At 33.4% G+C, this 26,407-nt stretch overlaps 5 protein-coding genes across 5 annotated transcripts in view; 3 read left to right on the top strand and 2 right to left on the bottom strand.

Annotated features, from left to right (window-relative positions):
- The window catches only part of LOC135140349 (zinc finger protein 142-like), a 36,103-nt gene extending 34,472 nt beyond the window's left edge, over positions 1-1,631 (top strand). The window contains exon 3 of the mRNA XM_064070840.1: positions 348-1,631. Coding sequence (XP_063926910.1) covers positions 348-1,489 — 1,142 coding nt within the window. The 3' untranslated portion in view covers positions 1,490-1,631. The remainder of the gene's footprint in view (positions 1-347) is intronic.
- Positions 1,632-5,707: 4,076 nt separating this feature from the next.
- On the bottom strand, positions 5,708-7,352 carry LOC135140672 (zinc finger protein 64-like). The gene is made up of 3 exons (XM_064071317.1): positions 7,159-7,352; positions 6,331-7,111; positions 5,708-6,282 (listed from the first exon to the last, which is right to left on the bottom strand). Exons 2-3 carry the CDS (start codon positions 7,100-7,102, stop codon positions 5,921-5,923), a joined length of 1,134 nt encoding a protein of 377 aa, XP_063927387.1. The 5' UTR covers positions 7,103-7,111; positions 7,159-7,352; the 3' UTR covers positions 5,708-5,920.
- A 2,879-nt stretch (positions 7,353-10,231) lies between these two features.
- Positions 10,232-12,537, top strand: LOC135140661 (zinc finger protein 208-like). The gene is made up of 2 exons (XM_064071303.1): positions 10,232-10,565; positions 10,615-12,537. The coding sequence occupies exon 2, from the start codon at positions 10,624-10,626 to the stop codon at positions 12,385-12,387; it is 1,764 nt and encodes a 587-aa protein (XP_063927373.1). The 5' UTR covers positions 10,232-10,565; positions 10,615-10,623; the 3' UTR covers positions 12,388-12,537.
- A 7,046-nt stretch (positions 12,538-19,583) lies between these two features.
- On the top strand, positions 19,584-21,081 carry LOC135140501 (zinc finger protein 711-like). Its single transcript, XM_064071075.1, has 2 exons — positions 19,584-19,807; positions 19,857-21,081. Exon 2 carries the CDS (start codon positions 19,866-19,868, stop codon positions 21,042-21,044), a length of 1,179 nt encoding a protein of 392 aa, XP_063927145.1. The 5' UTR covers positions 19,584-19,807; positions 19,857-19,865; the 3' UTR covers positions 21,045-21,081.
- A 158-nt stretch (positions 21,082-21,239) lies between these two features.
- LOC135140490 (zinc finger protein 142-like) lies at positions 21,240-22,916 on the bottom strand. Its single transcript, XM_064071064.1, has 2 exons — positions 22,772-22,916; positions 21,240-22,724 (listed from the first exon to the last, which is right to left on the bottom strand). Exon 2 carries the CDS (start codon positions 22,720-22,722, stop codon positions 21,316-21,318), a length of 1,407 nt encoding a protein of 468 aa, XP_063927134.1. The 5' UTR covers positions 22,723-22,724; positions 22,772-22,916; the 3' UTR covers positions 21,240-21,315.
- Positions 22,917-26,407: the final 3,491 nt, after the last annotated feature.

Below are 26,407 nucleotides of genomic sequence, written 5' to 3'. Positions count from 1 at the left end.
ATATAAGGTAACTAACATTGCAATTGCTTCCGTAGTATAATAACTAATAAAACGATTTTAGGTGGCCACAATGTCGACTTTGGAATATTCGAAAGCACTCGTTGCACGGGGAAGATCTTCGTGGAAAAACGTCCACAACTGTAAACTGTGCCCCTATTTTACGACATCAATTTTGTGTATGGTGAACCACGTGCGGCGACATCGCTCATCTCTGGAAAAATTTACATGCTCTGAAGCCAAAGTTGAAGCGTATTATTGTAAAGACTGCGATTTTAAAACGGATCTAACGATTCTGTTCAAACAACACATTAACAAACATCAGGACCTTAAGACTGAATCTAAAGAAGTTTTGTCAATCGAGGACTTCAGCATACAAAACTACGTTTGCGAAAAATGCGCCTTCGAAACAAATTCCTTGATAAATTTTCTTCAGCATAGTCCAGAATGCACGGAAAGGAAAGAAAATCGTCAAAATCTGAGTTCTGCGAGCCACAACGTCACGTACGAAGTAAATGCTGAATGGCACAAGTGCAAAAAATGTGCTTTCAAAACTAAATTGAAAAGAAGTTTGAAAAACCACATGAATAACGTACACTCGCGGGCAGAAGAAGTTAAATGGCACGAATGCAAGCAGTGTCCATTCAAATCTAAGTATAAGGAATCTTTAAACAGCCACTTCAATGCGAAACATGTAGAGGGAGAAAAAATTAAGTGGCACGAATGCGAAAAGTGTCCGTTCAAAACTAAACATCGCTCGGCGCTAAGAACTCACGTGATTTGTCAACATTTGAGTGAAGAAGAAGTTAAGTGGTACGAATGTGCGAACTGTTCGTTTAGAACTAAAATAAATCATCGTTTAAAACTGCATATAAGAGTTCGCCATTCAGATATCAAATCATTCCAGTGCGAATATTGCCCATGGAAGGCTAAGTCAAAGCGTTATTTAAAGGAGCATCTATACAACCACCACTCGGATTGTAAGCTGTACAAATCTGAACAGGATGCCGAATGGCACGAGTGCGAAAAATGTCCTTTCAAAACCAGATCAAAACAAAATTTAAAAGAGCACATGGGTTACATACACACGCGGGCAGAAGATGTTAAATGGTACGAATGCACGGAGTGTCCATTCAAATCGAAATATAAGAAATCTTTAAAGCTCCACTTGAATGCGAAACATGAAGGAGAAGGAAAAATTAAGTGGTACGAATGCGAAAAGTGCCCATTCAAAACTAAACATCCCACGGGTTTAAAAAAGCACGTGATTTGTCAACATTTAGGTGAAGAAGAAGTTAAGTGGTACGAATGTTCGAACTGTTTGTATAAAAGTAAAAGAAAAGATACTTTGAAATTGCATGTAAGTGCTCGCCATTCAGATATCAAATCAATTCAGTGCGGATATTGTCCATATAAGGCTAAGTTTAAACGTAATTTAAATATGCATATGTACAACCACCATTCCGATTGTATACGGTACAAATGTGAATAGGATGCTGAATGGCACAAGTGCGAAAAATGCCCGTTCAAAAATACATACATAAAAACACATGTGTAGGATTTATTTTTGTATAATTTGGGTGTAGTGGCATTAAGCTGTGTATATAACTTTAATAAAGTGAAAATTTATGGTGGTCGACTTTCTACGTCAATTGTTATGTCGATGGTTTATTGAATTTTTGAGGTTATGTGTATCAATTGTCAATTTAAGGAGGAGATGTTTGTTGGTCACACCACAGTATACTATACAGTAGAGACAGCTTGTCAAATATTAGAACAACGTGTCCTTACCCAACCGTTTTTATTAGGCGAGATTTTTGAAACGAAGTGGAATATTGATTGCCTAAATTACAAATACAACTCGTCCGTAAAACAATGTAAAAGGAGCTGATATAAACATCGGAAGAATATTAAGAAACTGAAACTAATTTTTGGAGTGTGGTATGAAGACTACGAAGAAAATACCATTTTGAACAATAAAAAAGAATTGTGTTTATATTTATTTTATTCATCAATTAAAGTCACTTTACCGAGTTAATTTCAACATAAACGTATCAACTACCTATTTTGTCAACGCCTTCAATTTTCGCCAAGTGTGAACCGTTTGAAGAGTCAGAAAGTGAACGGTGTTGTTTTTATTTTCCCTAGGAAAAGTACTTTGATGTTTTTGGTTGAATTTTTGTTGTTAGTTAAATTAGTGAAGTGATTCTGAGAACCTTTTCATAGTAACATGGACTACAGTGGTAGACCACCTCGTGATTGCAGGCACAATGAAAAAACCTGCTTCAGGGGCTTCTTTAAATTTTCCTTGGAATCTGCAAGATAAGAAATATAAAGAAGTATATTATTCTATAATCAATACAAAATTATTTGGTATGCAATTTTTACAGCACAGTGAAAATACCAATAGTTGTAATGATTTAGGATCTATTTTACTAGCAATTGAATCTAAAGAAAGTAACCAGTGTCAAATTATTAATACAGTTTTAAGCTGAACAACTTTTGCACATAAATCTGTCGAAGTAAATATGACAGACTACAGACATCTGGACATGGCGGAACAAAATTCTTTAAGTTATGTCTGTGGATACTTAATGGAGAAATGCTTGATGAAATATACCTGTGAAACATGTAGTTATTTTGCCGTTGCACGTAATGTCATCATATATGATAAACTTCTCTGTCACTTCAACGCCTTTGATGATGATCCACCATTTGGTAATCCTAAAGCTGGCCATTCACGTTCCAACGCTGCAGTACAATTGTATTCGATGCAACTGTTGTACAATTCTGTTAAAAAGCAGCAATACACACACACGTTACGACCTTGCAGTTAAAAATTTGCGATCGTGATGACAACATGTCCGACGAAATGACGAAAATGTACTTTTATAGCTGCTCTCACGGTTTGAATAACATACACTGTCGAGTCATGTCCACACATGATCAAATTTCCATCCAATACAACACGATTGTACTGCTGCAGACAGACTTGTTCACCGACCGTCCACATCCAACCGATTTGCTTGATCGCATACACAGACGTTCAAAAACACTTCTATTTCGTCGTATCCAACACAATTCTACTGCGGCGTTGGAACGTGAGTGGCGGGCTGAAGATGCTACATGAAGCATTCACCTTTTATGTTGCAGCCCTAGAAAAACGATTTGCTTCACTATTTTCCACCAACTCAATTTTACCTTCATGTGGCCTATATATAAAAACAGCCCTCGTAACTGTGTCCATACTAGCATACCACACCCCTGTGCCCTGTGTACAGTTTCCACAAGATTATTTATTCTTTTTATTTGTTCGAACGCGCATTTTCTATTCAGTAAAAATAATAAATCACAGTTGCAATATTAAATACCAAACATCTATTAAAATGTCAAATTTGACGCACAATGTTGACATGGTGGTAAATTTTATTTAGTAACAAGGTTTGCCACTACAGTTTCAAGCCAAAATTCAAGGTCATGTCCTTACCCAACGGTGGATTATTGTTGTTCTAGTCCGTTACGTGTATTTCTTATGGGCCTTTCAAAAGCTGTCCTTACTGTATGATATTCTGTGGTCACACTTTGGTAGCATCTTTGGACGTGACGTAAAAGTCTTAGGTTAGAATTCTGGGATCCTAGAATGTGTCCTTAACATAGTGTCAAATATCACAGGATAATTTCCAGCGACAACACTTTAACAAGATTTAAAGGTAACTAAAATTACAACAGCTTCCGTAGTGTAATAAAACGATTTTAGGTGACCACAATGTCGACTTTAGAATATTCGAAAGCACTCGTTGCACAGGGAAGATCATCGTGGAAAAACGTCCACATCTGTAAACTGTGCCCCTATTTTACAACATCGATTTTGATTATGGCGAACCACGTGAGACGACATCGCTCATCTCTGGAAAAATTTACATGCTCCAAAGCCAAAATCGAAGCGTATTATTGTAAAGACTGCGATTTTAAAACGGATCTAACGATTCTGTTCAAACAACACATTCACAAACATCATGGCCTTAAGAGTGAATCTAGAGAAATTTTGTCAATTGAGCACTTCAGCATACAAAACTACGTTTGCGAAAAATGCGCCTTCGAAACAAATTCCTTGATAAATTTTCTTCAACACACTTCAGAATGCACGGAAAGAAAAGAAAATCCTCAAAGTGTGAGTTCTCCGAGCCAGAATGCCACGTACGAAAAAAATGGTGAATGGCACAAGTGCGAAAAATGTCCTTTCAAAACTAAATTGAAAATATGTTTTAAAAACCACATGAAAAACATACACTTGCGGGCAGAAGACATTAAATGGCACGAATGCACGGAGTGTCCATTCAGATCCAAGTATAAGGAATCTTTAAAGAGTCACTTCAGTTTCAAACATGCAGACGAAGAAAAAATTAAATGGCACAAATGTGAAAAGTGCCCGTTCAAAACTAAATATCACTCGGCTTTAAAATACCACGTGATTAGTCAACATTTGAATGAAGAAGAAGTTACGTGGTACGAATGTCCCAACTGTTCATATAAAAGTAAATGCAAATATCGTTTGAAACATCATATAAGTGCTCGCCATTCCGATTATAACCGGTACAAATGTGAACAGGATGCTGAATGGCACAAGTGCGAAAAATGTCCTTTCAAAACTAGAATAAAAAGGAATTTAAACAAGCACATAAATCGCGTACATGCGCGGGCAGAAGACGTTAAATGGCACGAATGCACGGAGTGTCCATTCAAATCTAAGTATAAGGATTCGTTAAAGAATCACTTCAGTTTGAAACATGCAGAGGGAGAAAAAATTAAATGGCACGAATGCGAAAAGTGCCCGTTCAAAACTAAACATCGCACGACTTTAACTTATCACGTGATTAATCAACATTTGAGTGAAGAAGAAGTTAAGTGGTTCGAATGTGCCAACTGTTCGTATAAAAGTAAAAGAAAAGATCTTTTGAAACTGCATATAACTTCTCGCCATCCAGATATCAAATCACCTCAATGCGAATCATGTCCATGTAATGTTAAGGTGGAAGATCATTTAAAGCGTTTCAAATGTGAACAGGATGCTGAATGGCACAAGTGCGAAAAATGCCCTTTCAAAACTAGATTAAAAAAGAATTTAAAAAAACACATGATTAATTTACACTTGCCGGCAGAAGACGTTAAATGGCACGAATGCGAAAAGTGCCCGTACAAAAGTAAATACCGCTCGACTTTAAGATATCACGTGCTTTGTCAACATGTGGATGAAGAAAAAGTGAAGTGGTACGAATGTGCGAGCTGTTCGTATAAAACTAAAAGAAAATATAATTTGAAAGAGCATGTAAGTGTTCGCCATTGTGAGGTCAAATCATTTGAGTGCGAACATTGCCCGTATAAGGGGAAACACCGCAGTCATTTAAAGAGTCATATAAATCGCCGCCATTTGCATGGAGCGGATGCGAAGTGGCACAACTGCGATCGATGTTCCTATAGAAGCAAAGATAAATCAGATTTGACTAAGCACAAAAAAAAAATGCATGTGTAGGATTCACAACCAACTTGTCTGGTTGACTTTCCACTTCGATTGTTATGTCGATGGTTCATTTAATTTTTAAGGTTATGTGCACCAATTGTCATTTTAACTTCCAAATAAAATATCGCAAACGATCATTTCCACAACAATTTTTTCACTAGATTTAGGTAACTAAAGCTGCAGGTGCTTTCGTCGAATTTTTGATTAATTAGGATTATCCAAAGTACAAGGTCACTTATGTCATTAGAGGAATTCGTTCACCAGATGCAATCACTCCAAATAATTGAAGTTTGACTGGTTTTTGTTTATTATTTGATAAATAACAATAAAATGTACAACGCTAAAATAAAAAATTATATAAATCCAGCTTAATACTAGCATGCCCAACTAAAATAAAAATAAAATCTACATATGTATTTTTTTGTGTTTACACAACGCTGATTGATCTTTAACTCTAAAAGAACATTGTTTGCACTTGTACCACTTGGCATCCGGTCCATCCAAATGCCGGATATTTATATGATGCTTTAAACGATAGCCGCGTTTCGCCCTATATGGACAATATTCGCACTGAAACGGCCTGATATCTAAATGGGCCTTTACATGCGCTCGCAAATAGCATTTTTTTGTACTTTTGTAAGAACACTTGGCACATTCATACTGATTAGAATCCTTTGCATCTGAATGGTGGTTGTTCATATGGCATCTTACAGAACGTTTCAGCTTAGCTTTATATGGACATAATTTGCACTGAAATGATTTGATATCTGAATGGAGGGCAGTTATGTGCACTTTTAAGTTATATTTTCTCTTACTTTTATATGAACAGCTTGCACATTCGTACCATTTAACGTCTTTGATTGCCAAATGTCGAGAAATAACATGGTTTTTTAAATTTGACACCTGTTTAGTTTTAAATGGGCAACTTTCACATTCGTGCCACTTAATTTTTTCTTGGTCTAGATGTTTTGCAGTTTGGTGGATTTTTACAGATTTCTTATACTTAGTTTTGAATGGACACTCTTTGCATTTGTACCATGTAACCTCGCCTTTTTTAAAATTACTTTTTGATCTAGTTTTAAACAAACAATTCTTGTGACATTCACTGTTTTCTTCATCTAAATGATCCGTATTTTTGTGGACTGTTAAAGGCACTTTATATTCACTTTTACGTGGACAACAATTTTTCTGGTTCGAAGAATTCAAAATGCATGCTGAAGTGTGTTGTCGCCACTTCATTAAGAAATTTGTTTCGAAGGCGCATTTTTCGCAAACGTAGTTTTGGATGCTGAAGTCCTGGATTGACAGATCCTCTCTAGATTCATTCTTAAGGCCATGATGTTTGTTAATGTGTTGTTTGAACAGAATCGTTAGATCCGTTTTAAAAGCGCAGTCTTTACAATAATACACTTCGATTTTGGCTTCGGAGCATGTAAGTTTTTCCAGAGATGAACGGTGTCGCCTCACGTGGTTCACCATACACAAAATTGATGTCGTAAAATAGGGGCACAGTTTACAGTTGTGGACGTTTTTCCATGAAGATCTTGTCCGAGTAACGAGTGCTTTCGAATATTCCAAAGTCGACATTGTGGCCACCTAAAATCGTTTTATCACGCTACGGAAGCAATTGCAATCTTAATTACCTTAAATTTTGTTAAAGTAGTGTTGCTAACCTAAGATTTTTATGTCACAATTGATGTTCCGATTTTTTTTTAAATAACAGCAAGTTGCAGTTGAAACACACCAAAATTATAGATAGGACTTGAATTTTCCCGCAAGGGAATTGAAAATTAGAATTACGTTGGTAGCGCAAGAATTTTGATGCACATAACCCCAAAAATTGATACATGAACCAATGACAGAAGGTAATGACACGTAGAAGTTGGAAGAGATTGCACCAGAGAACATAGAGAAGCGTCATAGTTTAAATTAAATGACGGTTGAGGACTCCTCGACTTATGTTGGCAACACTGTTCGTTTCTAACTAGGAATAAAATTAACTAGAAAAAATGTAATAATATTTTTAACGACGCGTTTTACTTTCAGGTCACACGAATTACAGTTCGTCGTCTGAGAACTTGTTTGATCTACAGACCAGAGCGCACTCAGGCCAATGTCGACTCTAAGCGTTCCGAAACGATTTGATTTATAAGCCACGATCCGTGACCTGATACACATCCTAACCAATAATTTCTTGCTGTTTCAACTTTCGAATTCTCAGTTTTTCGAAATTTTAGTTTGGGGACTTTTCAGAGTACTCCTATTTATTATTTAATTTTTAATTTCTCAATTTTTCAATTTCTCGGTTTTCAGTTTTCTCTTCAATTTTACGATTTTTAAACATTTCGATTTTTCAATTTTTCACTTTTATAAACTCTTTATTTGTCGATTTTTCAATTAATTGATTTTTCAGGTTTTTGGTTTTTCAATTTTTGTATTTTTTCAGGTTTCGATTTTTCAACTTCACTTTTTGATTTTTCGATTTCTCGATTTTTCAATTTTTTAATTTCTCAGTTTTTCGACATTTCAGTTTTAGGATTTTTCAGTTTACTTATTATTCAATTTTTCGATCTTACGATTTTGCAGATTTTTGATTTTTCAATTTTTCGATTCTTTAGATTCTCAGTTTTTGGATATTTCAGTTTTGGGATTTTTCAGTTTTTCGATTCGTCAGTTTTTCTTTCATTTTTCAGTTTTGGGATGTTTCAATATTTTGATTGTTCGGCTTTTCCATTTTTGACTTCTGGATTTTTCGATGTGTCGACTTTTTACTTTTTCGATTTTTAAATTTTAGATTTCTCAATTTTTTTGTATTTTAATTTTTCAATATTTAAAATTTTAGATGTTTCTATTTCTCGATTTTTCATTTTAGCTCTTCCATATTTTAATTTTTCAATGTTTCGATTTCTTAATCTTTCGATTTTTCGACTTTCCGGTTTTAGATTTTCTGTTTTTCAATTGTCGTTTTTTCAAATTTTCGATTTTTCAATTTTTCAAATTTGACATTTATAAACTGTTAATTTTTGGATTTTTCAATTAATCGATGTTTTGATTTTCCCATTTCTTGACTTTTGGGGGTTTCGATATTTCTGTTCAATTCTTTAATTTTTCGATTTTTCAGGTTTTTGATTTTTCATTTTTTAGTTTTTTTAAGGTTTCGATTTTTCGACTTCACTTTATGGATTTTTCGATTGCTCAATTTTTTGACTTTTTAGGTTCTCAGTTTTTGGATATTTCAGTTTTCGGATTTTTCAGGTTTTCCCATTTTTCACTTTTTCTTTCATTTTTCAGTTTGTAGATGTCTCAGTTTTGAGATTTTTCAATATTTCGATTCTTCGACTTTTCGATTTTTGACTCCTGGATTTTTCGATGTGTCGATTTTTTTACTTTTTCGATTTTTAAATTTTAGATTTTTTAATTTTTAAAATTTTAGATTTTTCGATTTCTCGATTTTTCATTTCAGTTCTTCGATATTTCAATTTTTCAAGTTTTCGAAATTTTCAAATGTTTCGATTTCTTAATCTTTTAATTTTTCGAATTCGCGGTTTTAGATTTTCTGTTTTTCACATGTCATTTTGTCAAATTTTCGATTTTTTAATTTTTCAAGATTCACTTTTATAAACTCTCAATTTTTAGATTTTTCAATCAATCGATGTTTTGATTTTCCCATTTCGAGTGTTTCGATTTTTCTGTTCTTCAATTCTTTAATTTTTTGATTTTTCAATTTTTCGATTTTTTAAGGTTTCTATTTTTCGACTTCACTTTTTTGATTTTTCGATTTTTCAGTTTTTAGATATTTCAGTTTTAGGATTTTTCAATATTTCAATTCTTCGGTTTTTCTATTTTTGGCTTCTGGATTTTTCGATGTGTTTTACTTTTTCGATTTTTCAATTTTTGGATTTTTAAATTTTAGATTGTTCAATCTTTTGATATTTTAGTTTTTCAATATTTCTTAGTCTTTCGATTTTTCGACTAGATTATTTTAGATGTTCTGTTTTTCAATTTTTCAATTTGTTAATTTTTCATTCCCGATTTATCGAGATTTGATTGTTCAGGTTTTCGATTTATAAGTTTTTCAATTTCTTATTTTGGCCTATTTCGGTTTCTCATTTTTTCCAGTTTTCCATTTTTTCGTTTTTTTATTTTTCCGCTTTTCCAATTTTTCAACTTTTAACTTTTTGTTTGTCGATTTCTCTATTTTTCAATTTTTCGATTTCATCACTTTTCGATTTCTTGTTCTTGTGATCATTCAATCTCTCAATTTTTCAATTTTTCGAATTTTAAGTTTTTTGATTTCTCGATTTATCGACATTTGGATTTTCCGATATTTTGATTGTCAATTTATAAATTGTTCAATTTTTAACTTTTCGATTTTTCGATTTTGGCCTATTTCGGTTTCTCAATTCTTCGACTTTTCGACTCCATGATTTATTGATCTTTTGATTTTTCGATTTCTCGGTTTTTCGATTTTCCAGTTCTTCGATATTTCGATTTTTCAATGTTTCGGTTTTACGATTTTTTAAGGTTTCGATTTTCGACCCAACTAGCACAACATAACCTCAATCTGTAATAAACAGCACGAGGTCCCTGCGTAAGACAAAATTGACTCCGTCAAGGCTAGGAAGTGGGGTATCACGTTTATCGTCGCAGATCCTAAAAAAAAATCGATTCAGCAGATCGTTCACAATTTACTAATCAACTTTTAAAATTCGGACCGCAGTGAATCTATTACAATTCTCTAGTGTCTAGTGACTATAGTGTCATTGGTTGTATCAATTTTTGAGGTTATGTGCATCCAAATTCTTGGCGGCCAAAATCATAAACTAACCACGTTAACCACAAGTTAATTTATGCTCATAACAGAACATAATTCTAATTTTTCAATAACCCTACGGGAAAATTCAAGTCCTAATAATAATTTCTGGTGTGTTTCAACTGGAATTTGCTGCTATTTAAGAAAAAAAATCGGGTGTGACCACCATAAAAATCTTAGGTTAGAACTCTGGCGCTTTGGAAACTGCCTTTAACATAGTGTCAAATAAGATTTGAGGTAAAACTAACATTGTAGTGGCTTCTGTAGTATAATAAAACAATTTTAGGTGGCCACAATGTCGACTATCGAATATTCAAAAGCACTCGTTGCACGGGGAAGATCTTCCTGGAAAAACGTCCACAACTGTAAACTGTGCCCCTATTTTACGACATCGATTTTGTGTATGGTGAACCACGTGAGGCGACATCGCTCATCTCTGGAAAGATTTACCTGCTCCGAAGCCAAACTCGAAGTGTATTATTGCAAAGACTGCGATTTTAAAACCGATCTAACGATTCTGTTTAAACAACACATTAACAAACATCACGGCCTTAAGAGTGAATCTAGAGAAGTTTTGTCAATCAAGGACTTCACCATAAAAAACTACGTTTGCGAAAAATGCGCCTTCGAAACAAATTCCTTGATAAATTTTCTTCAACACACTTCAGAATGCACGGAAAGAAAAGAAAATCCTCAAAGTCAGAGTTCTCCGAGCCAGAATGCCACGTACGAAAAAAATGGTGAATGGCACAAGTGCGAAAAATGTCCTTTCAAAACGAAATTGAAAATATGTTTTAAAATCCACATGAAAAACATACACGCGCGGGCAGAAGACGTTAAATGGCACGAATGCACGGAGTGTCCATTCAGATCTAAGTATAAGGGATCTTTAAAGAGTCACTTCAGTTTCAAACATGCAGACGAAGAAAAAATTAAATGGCACGAATGCGAAAAGTGCCCGTTCAAAACTAAATATCACTCGGCTTTAAAATACCACGTGACTAGTCAACATTTGAATGAAGAAGAAGTTACGTGGTATGAATATCCCAACTGTTCGTATAAAAGTAAATGCAAATATCTTTTGAAACATCATATAAGTGCTCGCCATTCCGATTATAACCGGTACAAATGTGAACAGGATGCTGAATGGCACAAGTGCGAAAAATGTCCTTTCAAAACCAGAATAAAAAGGAATTTAAACAAGCACATAAATCGCGTACACGCGCGGGCAGAAGACGTTAAATGGCACGAATGCACGGAGTGTCCATTCAAATCTAAGTATAAGGAATCTTTAAAGAATCACTTCAGTTTGAAACATGTAGAGGAAGAAAAAATTAAGTGGCACGAATGCGAAAAGTGCCCGTTCAAAACTAAACATCGCTCGACTTTAACTTATCACGTGATTAATCAACATTTGAGTGAAGAAGAAGTTAAGTGGTTCGAATGTGCCAACTGTTCGTATAAAAGTAAAAGAAAAGATCTTTTGAAACAGCATATAACTGCTCGCCATCCAGATATCAAATCACCTCAATGCGAATCATGTCCATGTAATGTTAAGGTGGAAGATCATTTAAAGCGTTTCAAATGTGAACAGGCTGCTGAATGGCACAAGTGCGAAAAATGCCCTTTCAAAACTAGATTAAAAAGGAATTTAAAAAAACACATGATTAATTTACACTTGCCGGCAGAAGACGTTAAATGGCACGAATGCGAAAAGTGCCCGTACAAAAGTAAATACCGCTCGACTTTAAGATATCACGTGCTTTGTAAACATGTAGACGAAGAAAAAGTGAAGTGGTACGAATGTGCGAGCTGTTCGTATAAAGCTAAAAGAAAATATAATTTGAAAGAGCATATAAGTGTTCACCATTCAGAGATCAAATCATTTCAGTGCGAATATTGCCCATATAAGGCGAAATGCAGTAGATATTTAACGATTCATAAAAATAGCCGCCATTTGGATGGAGCGGATGCAAAGTGGCACAACTGCGATCGATGTTCCTATAGAAGCAAATATAAATCACATTTGACTAGGCACAAAAAAAAAATGCATGTGTAGGATTCTACCATGGGATTCACAACCAACCTGTCTGGTTGACTTTCCACCTCGATTGTTATGTCGATGGTTCATTTTATTTTTAAGGTTATGTGCACCAATTGTCAATTTAACTTCCAAATAAAATATCGCAAACGATCATTTCCACAACAATTTTTTCACTATAGTCTTTGCCATTTCTATTGAAACACCACTTGTTAATCGTAAATTTGGCAACGTTCATATTCAGAAAATTTTCTAACTAAAAGCCGTTGTCAATCAACCGAAAGCTGTCACCAATTGCTAAATTTTAAGCAAAATCAACAGGTGGTGTTTCAATAGAAATGGCAAAGACAATAGATTTAGGTAACTAAAGCTGCAGGTGCTTCCGTCGAATTTTTGATTAATTAGGATCACAAACTATCTACTCTATATAGTAGGTGGTTTGTGATTAGGATTAGTTTTGGGCGATTACGAATGATATAATCGAGATATCTCGATTATACCCGAATAATCGATCATTCGATTATCGTTTAGAAATCATTCGTTTATTTGATTATTCGTTTCGTTTTTCGTTTCGATTGCGCACGAGTACACGAACCGATTACGATTCGAGATTTCGAAATAATTCATTCGGATTCAGGCAACTAAGCATGGAAAACACAAACCATTTACTAGAGTAGATAGTTTGTGGTGGAAAATAATCGAAATCATTAGGTAAATTTAATTTGTTAGGTTGGTGGTAGTGTGTTACAAGTGTGACTGATTATAACTAACTGCATAATATAATAATTTACAAACATATTGGGCCGTATGATTTCCCTTTTGTTAAGCCAATCGGTTTCTAAAATTTTGATTACAATGAGTGAGAAAAGAATTAGGATAAAAGTATATATCAAAGAGAGAAAAAAAAAAACGAACGTCTCTAAATATTAATTAAGGGAAAAGACTACGGACCACTGACAATGAAACTATTTTCAATCAATAAATAAATCGTAATTGAATGTTCGATTTAGATTTCGTCAAGCCACGCATGCGCACTGGACAATAATCGAATTTTCGAGTGATTATTCGATTATTTTAAACGATTATTTCGATTCATTCGATTAGTGAAATATGTCGATTATGCCCAACACTAATTAGGATTGTCCAAGTACAAGGTCACTTATGTCATTAGAGAAATTCGTTCACCAGATGCAATCACTCCAAATAATTGAAATTTTTCGCCAGATATACATACCCCCTCTAAAGCAACTTTGGACCCATTTTCCCATATCTAGATAAATTTAGAACTTCATTAATATTGTTTCCAAATTTTGCGAACCTGTTTATCATCAAATTTAGACTTGAAATTTTACAAAAGCAGTTTTTGTTTATTACTTGATAAATAACAATAAAATGTACAACGCTAAAATAAAAAAATTTATACATCCAGCTTAATACTAGTATGCCCAACTAAAATTAAATTAAAACCTATATATGTATTTTTTTGTGCTTACACAACGCCGATTGATCTTTAACTCTAAAAGAACATTGTTTGCACTTGTACCACTTGGCATCCGGTCCATCCAAATGCCGGATATTTATATGATGCTTTAAGCGATAGCCGCGTTTCGCCTTATATGGACAATATTCGCACTGAAACGGCCTGATATCTAAATGGGCCTTTACATGCGCTCGTAAATAGCATTTTTTTGTACTTTTATAAGAACACTTGGCACATTCATACTGATTAGAATCCTCTCTATCTGAATGGTGGTTGTTCATATGGCACCTTACAGAACGTTTCAGCTTAGCTTTATATGGACATAGTTTGCACTGAAATGATTTGATATCTGAATGGAGGGCAGTTATGTGCACCTTTAAGTTATATTTTCTCTTACTTTTATATGAGCAGCTTGCACACTCGTACCATTTAACATCTTTGACTGCCAAATGTCGAGAAATCACATGGTTTTTTAAATTTGACACCTGTTTAGTTTTAAATGGGCAACTTTCACATTCGTGCCACTTAATTTTTTCTTGGTCTAGATGTTTTGCAGTTTGGTGGATCTTTACAGATTTCTTATGCTTAGTTTTGAATGGACACTCTTTGCATTTGTACCATGTAACCTCGCTTTTTTTTAAATTACTTTTTGATCTAGTTTTAAATAGACAATTCTTGTGACATTCACTGTTTTCTTCATCTAAATGGTCCGTATTTTTCTGGACTGTTGAAGGCACTTTATATTCACTTTTACGTGGACAACAATTTTTCTGGTTTGAAGAATTCAAAATGCATGCTGAAGTGTGTTGTCGCAACTTCATTAAGAAATTTGTTTCGAAGGCGCATTTTTCGCAAACGTAGTTTTGGATGCTGAAGTCCTGGATTGACAGATCCTCTCTAGATTCATTCTTAAGGCCATGATGTTTGTTAATGTGTTGTTTGAACAGAATCGTTAGATCCGTTTTAAAATCGCAATTTTTACAATAATACGCTTCGATTTTGGCTTCAGAGCATGTAAATTTTTCCAGAGATGAGCGATGTCGCCTCACGTGGTTCACCATACACAAAATTGATGTCGTAAAATAGGGGCACAGTTTACAGTTGTGGACGTTTTTCCATGAAGATCTTGTCCGAGTAACGAGTGCTTTCGAATATTCCAAAGTCGACATTGTGGCCACCTAAAATAGTTTTATCATGCTACGGACGCAATTGCAATCTTAATTACCTTAAATTTTGTTAAAGTAGAATTGCTAACCTAAGATTTTTATGTCACAATTGATGTTCCGATTTTTTTTTAAATAACAACAAGCTGCAGTTGAAACACACCAAAATTATAGATAGGACTTGAATTTTCCCGCAAGTTAATTGAAAATTAGAATTACGTTATGAGCGCAAGAATTTTGATGCACATAACCCCAAAAATTGATACATGAACCAATGACAGAAGGTAATGACACGTAGAGAACATAGAGAAGCGTCATAGTTTAAATTAAATGACGGTGTGGACTCCTCGGCTTATGTTGGCAACAGTGTTCGTTTCTAACTAGGAATAAAATTAACGAGAAAAAATGTAATAATATTTTAACGACGCATTTTAGTTTCGACAAATTGACACTAGATTTACCAGAATATTACAAGCTGCTTACTGTTTCCGTCACTCTAATTCAGGTCACACGAATTACAGTTCGTCGTCTGAGAACTTGTTTGATACTAAAGACCAGAGCGCACTCAGGCCAATGTCGACTCTAAGCGTTCGGAAACGATTTGATTTATAAGCCACGATCCGTGATCTGATACACATCCTAAACTATAATTTCTTGCTGTTTCAACTTTCGAATTCTCAGTTTTTCGAAATTTTAGTTTGGGGACTTTTCAGTTTACTCCTATTTATTATTTAATTTTTAATTTCTCAATTTTTCAATTTCTCGGTTTTCAGTTTTTCTTTTCAATTTTACGATTTTTAAATATTTCGATTTTTCAATTTTTGACTTTTATAAACTCTTTATTTGTCGATTTTTCAATTAATTGATTTTTCAGGTTTTTTGGTTTTTCAATTTTTCTATTTTTTCAGGTTTCGATTTTTCAACTTCACTTTTTTGATTTTTCGATTTCTCAATTTTTCAATTTTTTAATTTCTCAGTTTTTCGACATTTCAGTTTTAGGATTTTTCAGTTTACTTATTATTCAGTTTTTCGATCTTACGATTTTGCAGATTTTTGATTTTTCGATTTTTCGATTCTTTAGATTCTCAGTTTTTGGATATTTCAGTTTTGGTATTTTTCAGTTTTTCGATTCGTCAGTTTTTCTTTCATTTTTCAGTCTTTCGATATTTCAGTTTTGGGATTTTTCAATATTTCTGTTCTTCGACTTTTCCATTTTTGACTTGTGGATTTTTCGATGTGTCGACTTTTTACTTTTTCGATTTTTAAATTTTAGATTTCTCAATTTTTTTGTATTTTAATTTTTCAATATTTAAAATTTTAGATTTTTCTATTTCTCAATTTTTCATTTTAGCTCTTCCATATTTCAATTTTTCAAATGTTTCGATTTCTTAATCTTTCGATTTTTCGACTTTCGGGTTTTAGACTTTCTGTTTTTCAATTGTCGTGTTTTCAAATTTTAGATTTTTCAATTTTTCAAATTTGACATTTATAAACTGTTAATTTTTCGATTTTTCAATTAATCGATGTTTTGATTTTCCCATTTCTTGACTTTCGAGGGTTTCGATATTCCTGTTCAATTCTTTAATTTTTCTACTTTTCAGGTTTTTGATTTTTCATTTTTTAGTTTTTTTAAGGTTTCGATTTTTCGACTTCACTATGAATTTTTCGATTGCTCAATTTTTTGACTTTTTAGGTTCTCAGTTTTTGGATATTTCAGTTTTCGGATTTTTCAGGTTCCCCATTTTTCACTTTTTCTTTCGTTTTTCAGTTTTTGGGATTTTTCATTATTTCGATTCTTCGACTTTTCGACTTTTGACTCCTGGATTTTTCGATGTGTCGATTTTTTTACTTTTTCGATTTTTCAGTGTTTCGATTTTTAAATTTTAGATTTTTTAATTTTTAAAGTTTTAGATTTTTCGATTTCTCGATTTTTCATTTCAGTTCTGCGATATTTCAATTTTTAAAGTTTTCGAATGTTTCGAATGTTTCCAATTCTTAATCTTTTGATTTTTCGACTTCGGTTTTAGATTTTCTGTTTTTCAATTGTCATTTTGTCAAATTTTCGATTTTTTAATTTTTCTAATTTGACTTTTATAAACTCAATTTTTCGATTTTTCAATTAATCGATGTTTTGATTTTCCCATTTCTTGACATTCGAGTGTTTCGATTTTCCTGTTCTTCAATTCTTTAACTTTTTAATTTTTCAGGTTTTTGATGTTTCAATTTTTCGATTTTTTAAGGTTTCGACTTCACTATGGATTTTTCGATTGCTCAATTTTTTGACTTTTTAGGTTCTCAGTTTTAGGATATTTCAGTTTTCGGATTTTTCAGGTTTTCTCATTTTTCAGTTTTTCTTTCATTTTTCAGTTTGTCGATATCTGTTTTGGGATTTTTCAATATTTTGATTCTTCGACTTTTCGATTTTTGACTCCTGGGTTTTTCGATGTGTCGACTTTTTTACTTTTTCGATTTTTCAATTTTCCGATTTTTAAATTTTAGATTTTTTAATTTTTAAAGTCTTAGATTTTTCGATTTCTCGATTTTTCATTTCAGCTCTGCGATATTTCAATTGTTAAAGTTTTCGAATGTTTCAAATGTTTCCAATTCTTAATCTTTTGATTTTTCGACTTCGGTTTTAGATTTTCTGTTTTTCAATTGTCATTTTGTCAAATTTTCGATTTTTTAATTTTTCTAATTTGACTTTTATAAACTCAATTTTTCGAGTTTTCAATTAATCGATGTTTTGATTTTCCCATTTCTTGACATTCGAGTGTTTCGATTTTCCTGTTCTTCAATTCTTTAACTTTTTAATTTTTCAGGTTTTTGATGTTTCAATTTTTCGATTTTTTAAGGTTTCGACTTCACTATGGATTTTTCGATTGCTCAATTTTTTGACTTTTTAGGTTCTCAGTTTTTGGATATTTCAGTTTTCGGATTTTTCAGGTTTTCCCATTTTTCAGTTTTTCTTTCATTTTTCAGTTTGTCGATATCTGTTTTGGGATTTTTCAATATTTTGATTCTTCGACTTTTCGATTTTTGACTCCTGGGTTTTTCGATGTGTCGACTTTTTTACTTTTTCGATTTTTCAATTTTTCGATTTTTAAATTTTAGATTTTTTAATTTTTAAAGTCTTAGATTTTTCGATTTCTCGATTTTTCATTTCAGTTCTGCGATATTTCAATTTTTCAAGTTTTCGAATGTTTCCATTTCTTAATCTTTTGATTTTTCGACTACCCGGTTTTAGATTTTTTGTTTTTCAATTGTCATTTTGTCAAATTTTCGATTTTTTAATTTTTCAAATTTGACTTTTAGAAACTCTCAATTTTTAGATTTTTCAATTAATCGATGTTTTGATTTTCCCATTTCTTGACCTTCGAGTGTTTCGATTTTTCTGTTCTTCAATTCTTTAATTTTTTGATTTTTCAGGTTTTTGATTTTTCAATTTTTCGTTTTTTTAAGGTTTCGACTTCACTTTTTTGATTTTTCGATTTTTCAGTTTTTAGGTATTTCAGTTTTAGGATTTTTCAATATTTCAATTCTTCGGTTTTTCTATTTTTGACTTCTGGATTTTTCGATGTGTTTTACTTTTTCGATTTTTCAATTTTTGGATTTTTAAATTTTAGATTGTTCAATCTTTTGATATTTTAGTTTTTCAATATTTCTTAGTCTTTCGATTTTTCGACTTCCTGGTTTTAGATGTTCTGTTTTTCAATTTGTTAATTTTTCATTCCCGATTTATCGAGATTTGATTGTTCAGGTTTTCGATTTATCAGTTTTTCAATTTTTTATTTTGGCCTATTTCGGTTTCTCATTTTTTCCAGTTTTCCATATTTTCGTTTTTTTTTTATTTTTCCGCTTTTCCAATTTTTCAACTTTTAACTTTTTGTTTGTCGATTTCTCTATTTTTCAATTTTTCGACTTCATCACTTTTCGATTTCTCGTTCTTTTGATCATTCAATCTCTCAATTTTTCAATTTTTCGAATTTTAAATTTTTTGATTTCTCGATTTATCGAGATTTGGATTTTCCGATATTTTGATTGTCAATTTATAAATTGTTCAATTTTTAACTTTTCGATTTTTCGATTTTGGCCTATTTCGGTTTCTCAATTCTTCGACTTTTCGACTCCATGATTTCTTGATCTTTTGATTTTTCGATTTCTCGGTTTTTCGATTTTCCAGTTTTTCGAAGTTTCGATTTTTCAGTTATCCGACTTTTTAAATTTGGGAGTTTCGATTTCTCAATTTTTCGTTATACGATTTTTAAATTTTAGATTTTTGAATTTTACATTTTTTCGATTTTCTGATGTTTCATTTTTCGATTTTCAGTTCTTCGATATTTCGATTTTTCAATGTTTCGGTTTTACGATTTTTTAAGGTTTCGATTTTTCGATTATTAGATTTCTCGATTTTTCAAATTTTCGATTATTTTAATTTTTCATTTTTTTTTCAAATCAACTTTTAAAAATCGGACCGCAGTGAATCTCTTAAAATTCGCTAGTGTCTAGTGTCTATAATGTCATTGGTTGTATCAATTTTTGAGGTTATGTGCATCCAAATTCTTGGCGCCCAAAATCATAATCTAACCACGCTAACCACAAGTTAATTTATGCTCATAACAGAACATAATTCTAATTTTTCAATAACCGTACGGGAAAATTCAAGTCCTATTAATAATTTTTGGTGTGTTTCAACTGGAATTTAAAAAAAAATCAGGTGTGACCACCATAAAAATCTTAGGTTAGAACTCTAGCGTTTTGGAAACTGCCTTTAACATAGTGTCAAACAAGATTTAAGGTAAAACTAACATTGCAATTGCTTCTGTAGTATAATAAAACGATTTTAGGTGGCCACAATGTCGGCTATCGAATATTCAAAAGCACTCGTTGCACGGGGAAGATCTTCATGGAAAAACGTCCACAACTGTAAACTGTGCCCCTATTTTACGACATCGATTTTGTGTATGGTGAATCACGTGAGGCGACATCGCCCATCTCTGGAAAGATTTACATGCTCCGAAGCCAAACTCGAAGTGTATTATTGCAAAGACTGCGATTTTAAAACGGATCTAACGATTCTGTTCAAACAACACATTAACAAACATCACGGCCTTAAGAGTGAATCTAGAGAAGTTTTGTCAATTGAGGACTTCACCATAAAAAACTACGTTTGCGAAAAATGCGCCTTCGAAACAAATTTCTTGATGAAGTGGCGTCAACACACTTCCATATGCACGGAAAAGAAAGAAAATGTGCAAAGTCTGAGTCCCCCGAGCCAGAATGCCACGTACGAAGAAACTGGTAAATGGCACAAGTGCAAAAAATGCGCTTTCAAAACTAAAGCAAAATGGATTTTAAAATACCACACGCATAGCACACACGGGCGGGGAAAACATGATAAATGGCACGAATGCAAGCTGTGTCCATTCAAATCGAAGTATAAGGAATCTGTGAAAAGGCATCTAAGTGTGAAACATCTCGACGAAAAAGAAGTTCAGTGGTACGAATGTGCGAGCTGTTCCTATAAAAGTAAAAGAAGCGATAAGTTGAGACAACATGTAAGTGTTCGCCATCCAGATATCAAACCATTTCAGTGCGAACGTTGTCCATATAAGGCTAAGTTAATAAGTCATTTAAAGGAGCATATATACAACAACCATTCCGATTGTCCCGAAGGAAACGTTAAATGGCACAAATGTGAGAAGTGTCCATTCAGATCTAAGTATGAGATATCTTTAATCAGGCACGTAAAGAACCAACATGTAGATGAGTGGTTCAAATGTACGAGCTGTTCATATAAAAGTAAAGAAAAAGATAAGTTGGAGCAGCATATAAATGTTCGACATTTAGAAATCAGACCATTTCCGTGCGAATATTGTCCATATAAGGCGAAACACAGTAGTCATTTAAAGCGTCATAAAATTCAGATGCATTTGGACGTTAAATGGTACAAATGCTTTCTATGTTCTTACAAAACTAAAAACAAATTGGCTTTGTATAAGCACAAAATTAAATGTATAGATTTTCATTTTTAATAATTTGGTTGTAGTAGCATTAAGCTGTGTATGTAACTTTAATAAAGCGAAAGTTTATGGCATAATTTGTGTGTAAATCATAAAAGTCCCTATAAGAAGTTAAACTTAGCTCCGCCCACCCACCCGCCTCCATTTCGGAGATTAATTTTATCTACTTTGGTAGAAAAGTGGATCTTCTACAGAAATAAAAGTCGCTAAAACGAGAAGATTTTTATTAACCACAGTTCACGTGTTTTAAAATATCTCATTACAAACTTAAAAAAAATAAACATTACACATGTATTTTTTTGTGCCTACGCACATAAGCTCCATCCTTGGCTTTAAAAGAACATTGTTCGCATTTGTACCACTTAACATCCGCTCCATCTAAATGGTGGCAATTCATGTGCCGCTTTAAATAATCGTTGTGTTTCGCTGTATATGGACACAATTCACACTGAAACGATTTTACATCAGAATGGTGGATGGCTATATGTCTTTTCAAATTTTCTTTTCTTTTACTTTTATACGAACAGCTCGCACATTCGTGCCACTCAATCGGCTCGTGATGCTTTTTTACAGTTGAATGTTTTGTAATTAATTGTGTCTTTTTGACAGTCGAATGTTTGGCAGTTATGTGTGTCTTTAAAGACGACGTGTACTTGGTTCTGAATGGACACTCTTTGCATTCGTACCACTTGACATCTTCTCCTTTCAAATGCAAAGCGTTTATGTGCCTTTTTAAACTAGATTTTGTTTTGGCCTTGAATGAACATTTTTCGCACGAGTGCGATTCAGTACCTAGTTTGTGTAAATGGTCGCAGTTTGTGTGTGCATTTTTAAATGGACACTTGTCGCATATTGAGTGGCTGTGTCTCATGTGATATTTTAAATAACTTCTGAATTTAGCCTTGTATGGGCAATGTTTGCACTGGAAAGATTTGATGTCCGAATGGTGGATATCCATATGCACTTTCAAATTATCTTTTCTTTTACTTTTATACAGACAGCTGGCACATTCGTACCACTTAACTTCCTCTTCGTCCAAATGTTGACAAATCACGTGATATTTTAAAGTCGGGCGGTATTTAGATTTGAACGGGCACTTGGCGCATTCGTGCCACTTAATTTTGTCTTTGTCTAGGTGTTTTGCAGTGACGTGCGGCTTCAAAGACGATTTATATTTAGTTTTGAATGGACACTGGTTGCATTCGTACAATTTAAAGACTTCTTCTTTTAAGTGGACCCGATTTACGTGCCTTTTTATACTAAATTTTAACTTCGTTTTAAAGGGGCATTCTGGACAGTAGTACCAACGTGCTTGGTCAGTTTGGCTGAAGTCTGAACTGTTTTGAAGCTTTTTCTTTTTTGAGCATGCTGAAGTATGTTGAAGCCACTTCAATGAGAAATTTGTTTCAAAGTCGCACTTTTCGCAAACGTAGTTTTGAATGCGGAATCCGGATTCTCTTTTAAAGCCGTGATGTTTGAACAAGAGGGTTAGCTCCGTTTCAAAATTGCAGTCTTTACAGTAGTATGATTCAATTAAAGCCTCGGAGCAAGTAAATTTCTCCAGACATGAACGGTGTCGTTTCACGTGGTTGTTCATAAGAAAAAGTGATGTTGTAAAATAGGGGCATCGTTGACATTTATGAACGCTTCGCTGAGCTGCCAGTGCTTTCGAATATTCCAAAGTCGACATTCCTAAAATCACTTTAATCCACTACGATAGTAGTTGTAATTTTAGTTACCTGAATCCCATCAAAGTACTGTTAAAATTGGAAATTATCGTTTGCGATATTTTGTGATTTTGACACAACACATTCTGGAAAGTCAGTTTCAAATTATTTAGAAAGTTCTTAACAAGCCTGCAACATTTCCGAATTCCGATGCACATAACCTCGAAAACTGCACAACTACAGCGTTGCCATATCTACCGAATTTTCCTGCTTTATATGTATAATAAGTCTGCCATTTCTATTGAAACATTACCTATAGATTTTGCCTAAAATTTAGCAATTGCTAACAGTTTTCGGTTGATTGACAACGGCTTTTAGTTAGAAAATTGTGTGAATATGAACGTTGCCAAATTTACGATCAACAAGTGGTGTTTCAATAGAATGGCAACGACTATAATTTTCAAAAATTGTTCGAAATTTCGCTAAATACATTTTCTTGTAGATTTCGGGCCCCAGAAGTCATATCCGTTTTCATTTATTCGATAACTCCAATGGTTCTTCCAGAATCGTCCTTAGAAATATTCAAAAATATGCAAAAAACGCACAATTTTCAACTAAATTTTCGAAATTTCACTAAAAACATTTTCTTGTAGATTTTGGGCCACAGAAGTCATATCCGCTTTCATTTCTTTGATAACTCCAATGGTTTTCCCAGAATCGTCTTTTGATATATTCAAAAATATGCAAAATAACCCCAATTTCCCATCAAATTTTAACAAAATTTTTGAAATTTCACTTAATACATTTTCTTGTAGATTTCGGGCCGCAGAAGTCATATCCGTTTTCATTTCTTCGATAACTCCAATGGTTTTCCCAGAATCGTCGTTTGAAATATTCAAAAATATGCAAAATAACCCCAATTTTCCATCAATTTTCAACAAAATTTTCGAAATTTCACTTAATACATTTTCTTGTAGATTTCGGGCCGCAGAAGTCATATCCGTTTTCATTTCTTCGATAACTCCAATGGTTTTCCCAGAATCGTCCTTTGAAATATTCAAAAATATGCAAAATAATCCCGATTTCCCACCGATTTTCAACAAAATTTTCGAAATTTCACTTGATACATTTTCTTATCGATTTCGGGCCACAGAAGTCATATCCGTTTTCATTTCTTCGATAACTCCAATGGTTTTCCCAGAATCGTCCTTTGAAATATTCAAAAATATGCAAAATAACCCCAATTTTCCATCAATTTTCAACAAAATTTTCGAAATTTCACTTAATACATTTTCTTGTAGATTTCGGGCCGCAGAAGTCATATCTGTTTTCATTTCTTCGATAACTACAATGGTTTTCCCAGAATCGCCCTCTGAAATATTCAAAAATATGCAAAATAACCCCAATTTTCCATCAATTTTCAACAAAATTTTCGAAATTTCACTTAATACATTTTCTTGTAGATTTCGGGCCGCAGAAGTCATATCTGTTTTCATTTCTTCGATAACTACAATGGTTTTCCCAGAATCGCCCTCTGAAATATTCAAAAATATGCAAAATAACCCCAATTTTCCATCAATTTTCAACAAAATTTTCGAAATTTCACTTAATACATTTTCTTGTAGATTTCGGGCCGCAGAAGTCATATCTGTTTTCATTTCTTCGATAACTACAATGGTTTTCCCAGAATCGTCCTTTGAAATATTCAAAAATATGCGAAATAACCTCAATTTCCCATCAACTTTCAACAAAATTTTCGAAATTTCACTAAATACATTTTCTTGTAGATTTCGGGCCGCAGAAGTCATATCCGTTTTCATTTCTTCGATAACTCCAATGGTTTTCCCAGAATCGTCCTTTGAAATATTCAAAAATATGCAAAATAACCCCAATTTTCCATCAATTTTCAACAAAATTTTCGAAATTTCACTTAATACATTTTCTTGTAGATTTCGGGCCGCAGAAGTCATATCTGTTTTCATTTCTTCGATAACTCCAATGGTTTTCCCAGAATCGTGCTTTGAAATATTCAAAAATATGCAAAATAATCCCAATTTCCCACCGATTTTCAACAAAATTTTCGAAATTTCACTTGATACATTTTCTTATCGATTTCGGGCCACAGAAGTCATATCCGTTTTCATTTCTTCGATAACTCCAATGGTTTTCCCAGAATCGTCCTTTGAAATATTCAAAAATATGCAAAATAATCCCAATTTCCCACCGATTTTCAACAAAATTTTCGAAATTTCACTTGATACATTTTCTTATCGATTTCGGGCCACAGAAGTCATATCTGTTTTCATTTCTTCGATAACTACAATGGTTTTCCCAGAATCGTCCTTTGAACTACATAGTCATAGTTACTCCCCCCCAGACAAATTTGCATTTTTCTCGCTTATTTGAAGAGATCCGGCAAAAGCGAATATGGAATCATAATCCTGAGGAAATTCCGGGTCATATGATACCCCAACGGAATGTCATAGTTCCTCCCACCGGAGAGTCATAGTTACTCCCCCCAAAATTCATTTTACTCTTTTTGCCCTTTTCCTCATTTTTCTTCCTTTTTCGTCCTTTTTCGTTCTTGTCCGTCCTTTTTCGTCCTTCTTTCGTCCTTTTTCGTCCTCCTTTGTCCTTTTTCGTCCTTTGTATCCTTTTCATTCCATATTATCTTTTTTCGTCCGTTTTCGTCCTTTTTCGTCGGTGTCAAGTTCAACACTATGCTTAAAGAGCCATTCCTGCATTTCACATTTTTTACTAGAAAAAGTGGGACTGGAAACTAATAATAGAAACTAGAACAGTCTAATAAAAAAAGTAAAAAAAAAACGCTAATCGTATTTTTTTTGTTATACTATTTGCCATAAAATTTATTTGTTATTTCATGCATCTGACCTGACTTGACCAACCGTGACCTGACCTCTTCTAGTTAGAAAAATAGTCGAAAATGTCAATAGTGTCAAAATCAGTTTTATCTTATCAAATATTAGCCCCGCCCACCCACCCTCTGTTTTTTTTGGAAGGTATTTGATTTGCCAAAATCAGCCTTATCTTAGTAAGTCCTAGCCTCCCCCCTCTTCTATTTCTAAGGACAAATTCTACTTCTGTTAAGTATAAGGTCATTTATTTGATTCAGATCGGATAAAATCGATCACTGAAAAAGCGGCAGGGTGGGTGGGCGGGGCTAGTTATGTTCTTCTGTCGAGTGAGACTGGAGACTAATAATAGAATCTAGAACAGTCTAATAAAAAAAGTAAAAAAAAAAACGCTAATCGTATTTTTTTGTTATACTATTTGCTATAAAATTTATTTGTTATTTCATGCATCTGACCTGACTTTACCTACCGTGACCTCACTTCTTCTAGTTAGAAAAATAGTCGAAAATGTCAAAAGTGTCAAAATCAGTTTTATCTTATCAAATATTAGCCCCGCCCACCCACCCTCTGTTTTTTTGGAAGGTATTTGATTTGCCAAAATCAGCCTTATCTTAGTAAGTACTAGCCTCCCCCCTCTTCTATTTCTAAGGACAAATTTTACTTCTGTTAAGTATAAGGTCATTTATTTGATTCAGATCGGATAAAATCGATCACTGAAAAAGAGGCAGGGTGGGTGGGCGGGGCTAGTTATGTTCTTCTGTCGAGTGGGACTGCAAACTAATAATAGTTAGAATTCTAGTTCTAGTTCTGATAAAAAAAGTAAAAAAAACGCTGA

This window comes from Zophobas morio, unplaced genomic scaffold, assembly GCF_036711695.1.
Source record: "Zophobas morio isolate AGI-343-1 ecotype UQ-CSIRO unplaced genomic scaffold, CSIRO_AGI_Zmor_V1 ptg000040l, whole genome shotgun sequence".
In the NCBI taxonomy this organism is placed as follows: Eukaryota; Metazoa; Arthropoda; class Insecta; order Coleoptera; family Tenebrionidae; genus Zophobas; species Zophobas morio.
This window is presented reverse-complemented; position numbering and strand designations above follow the sequence as displayed.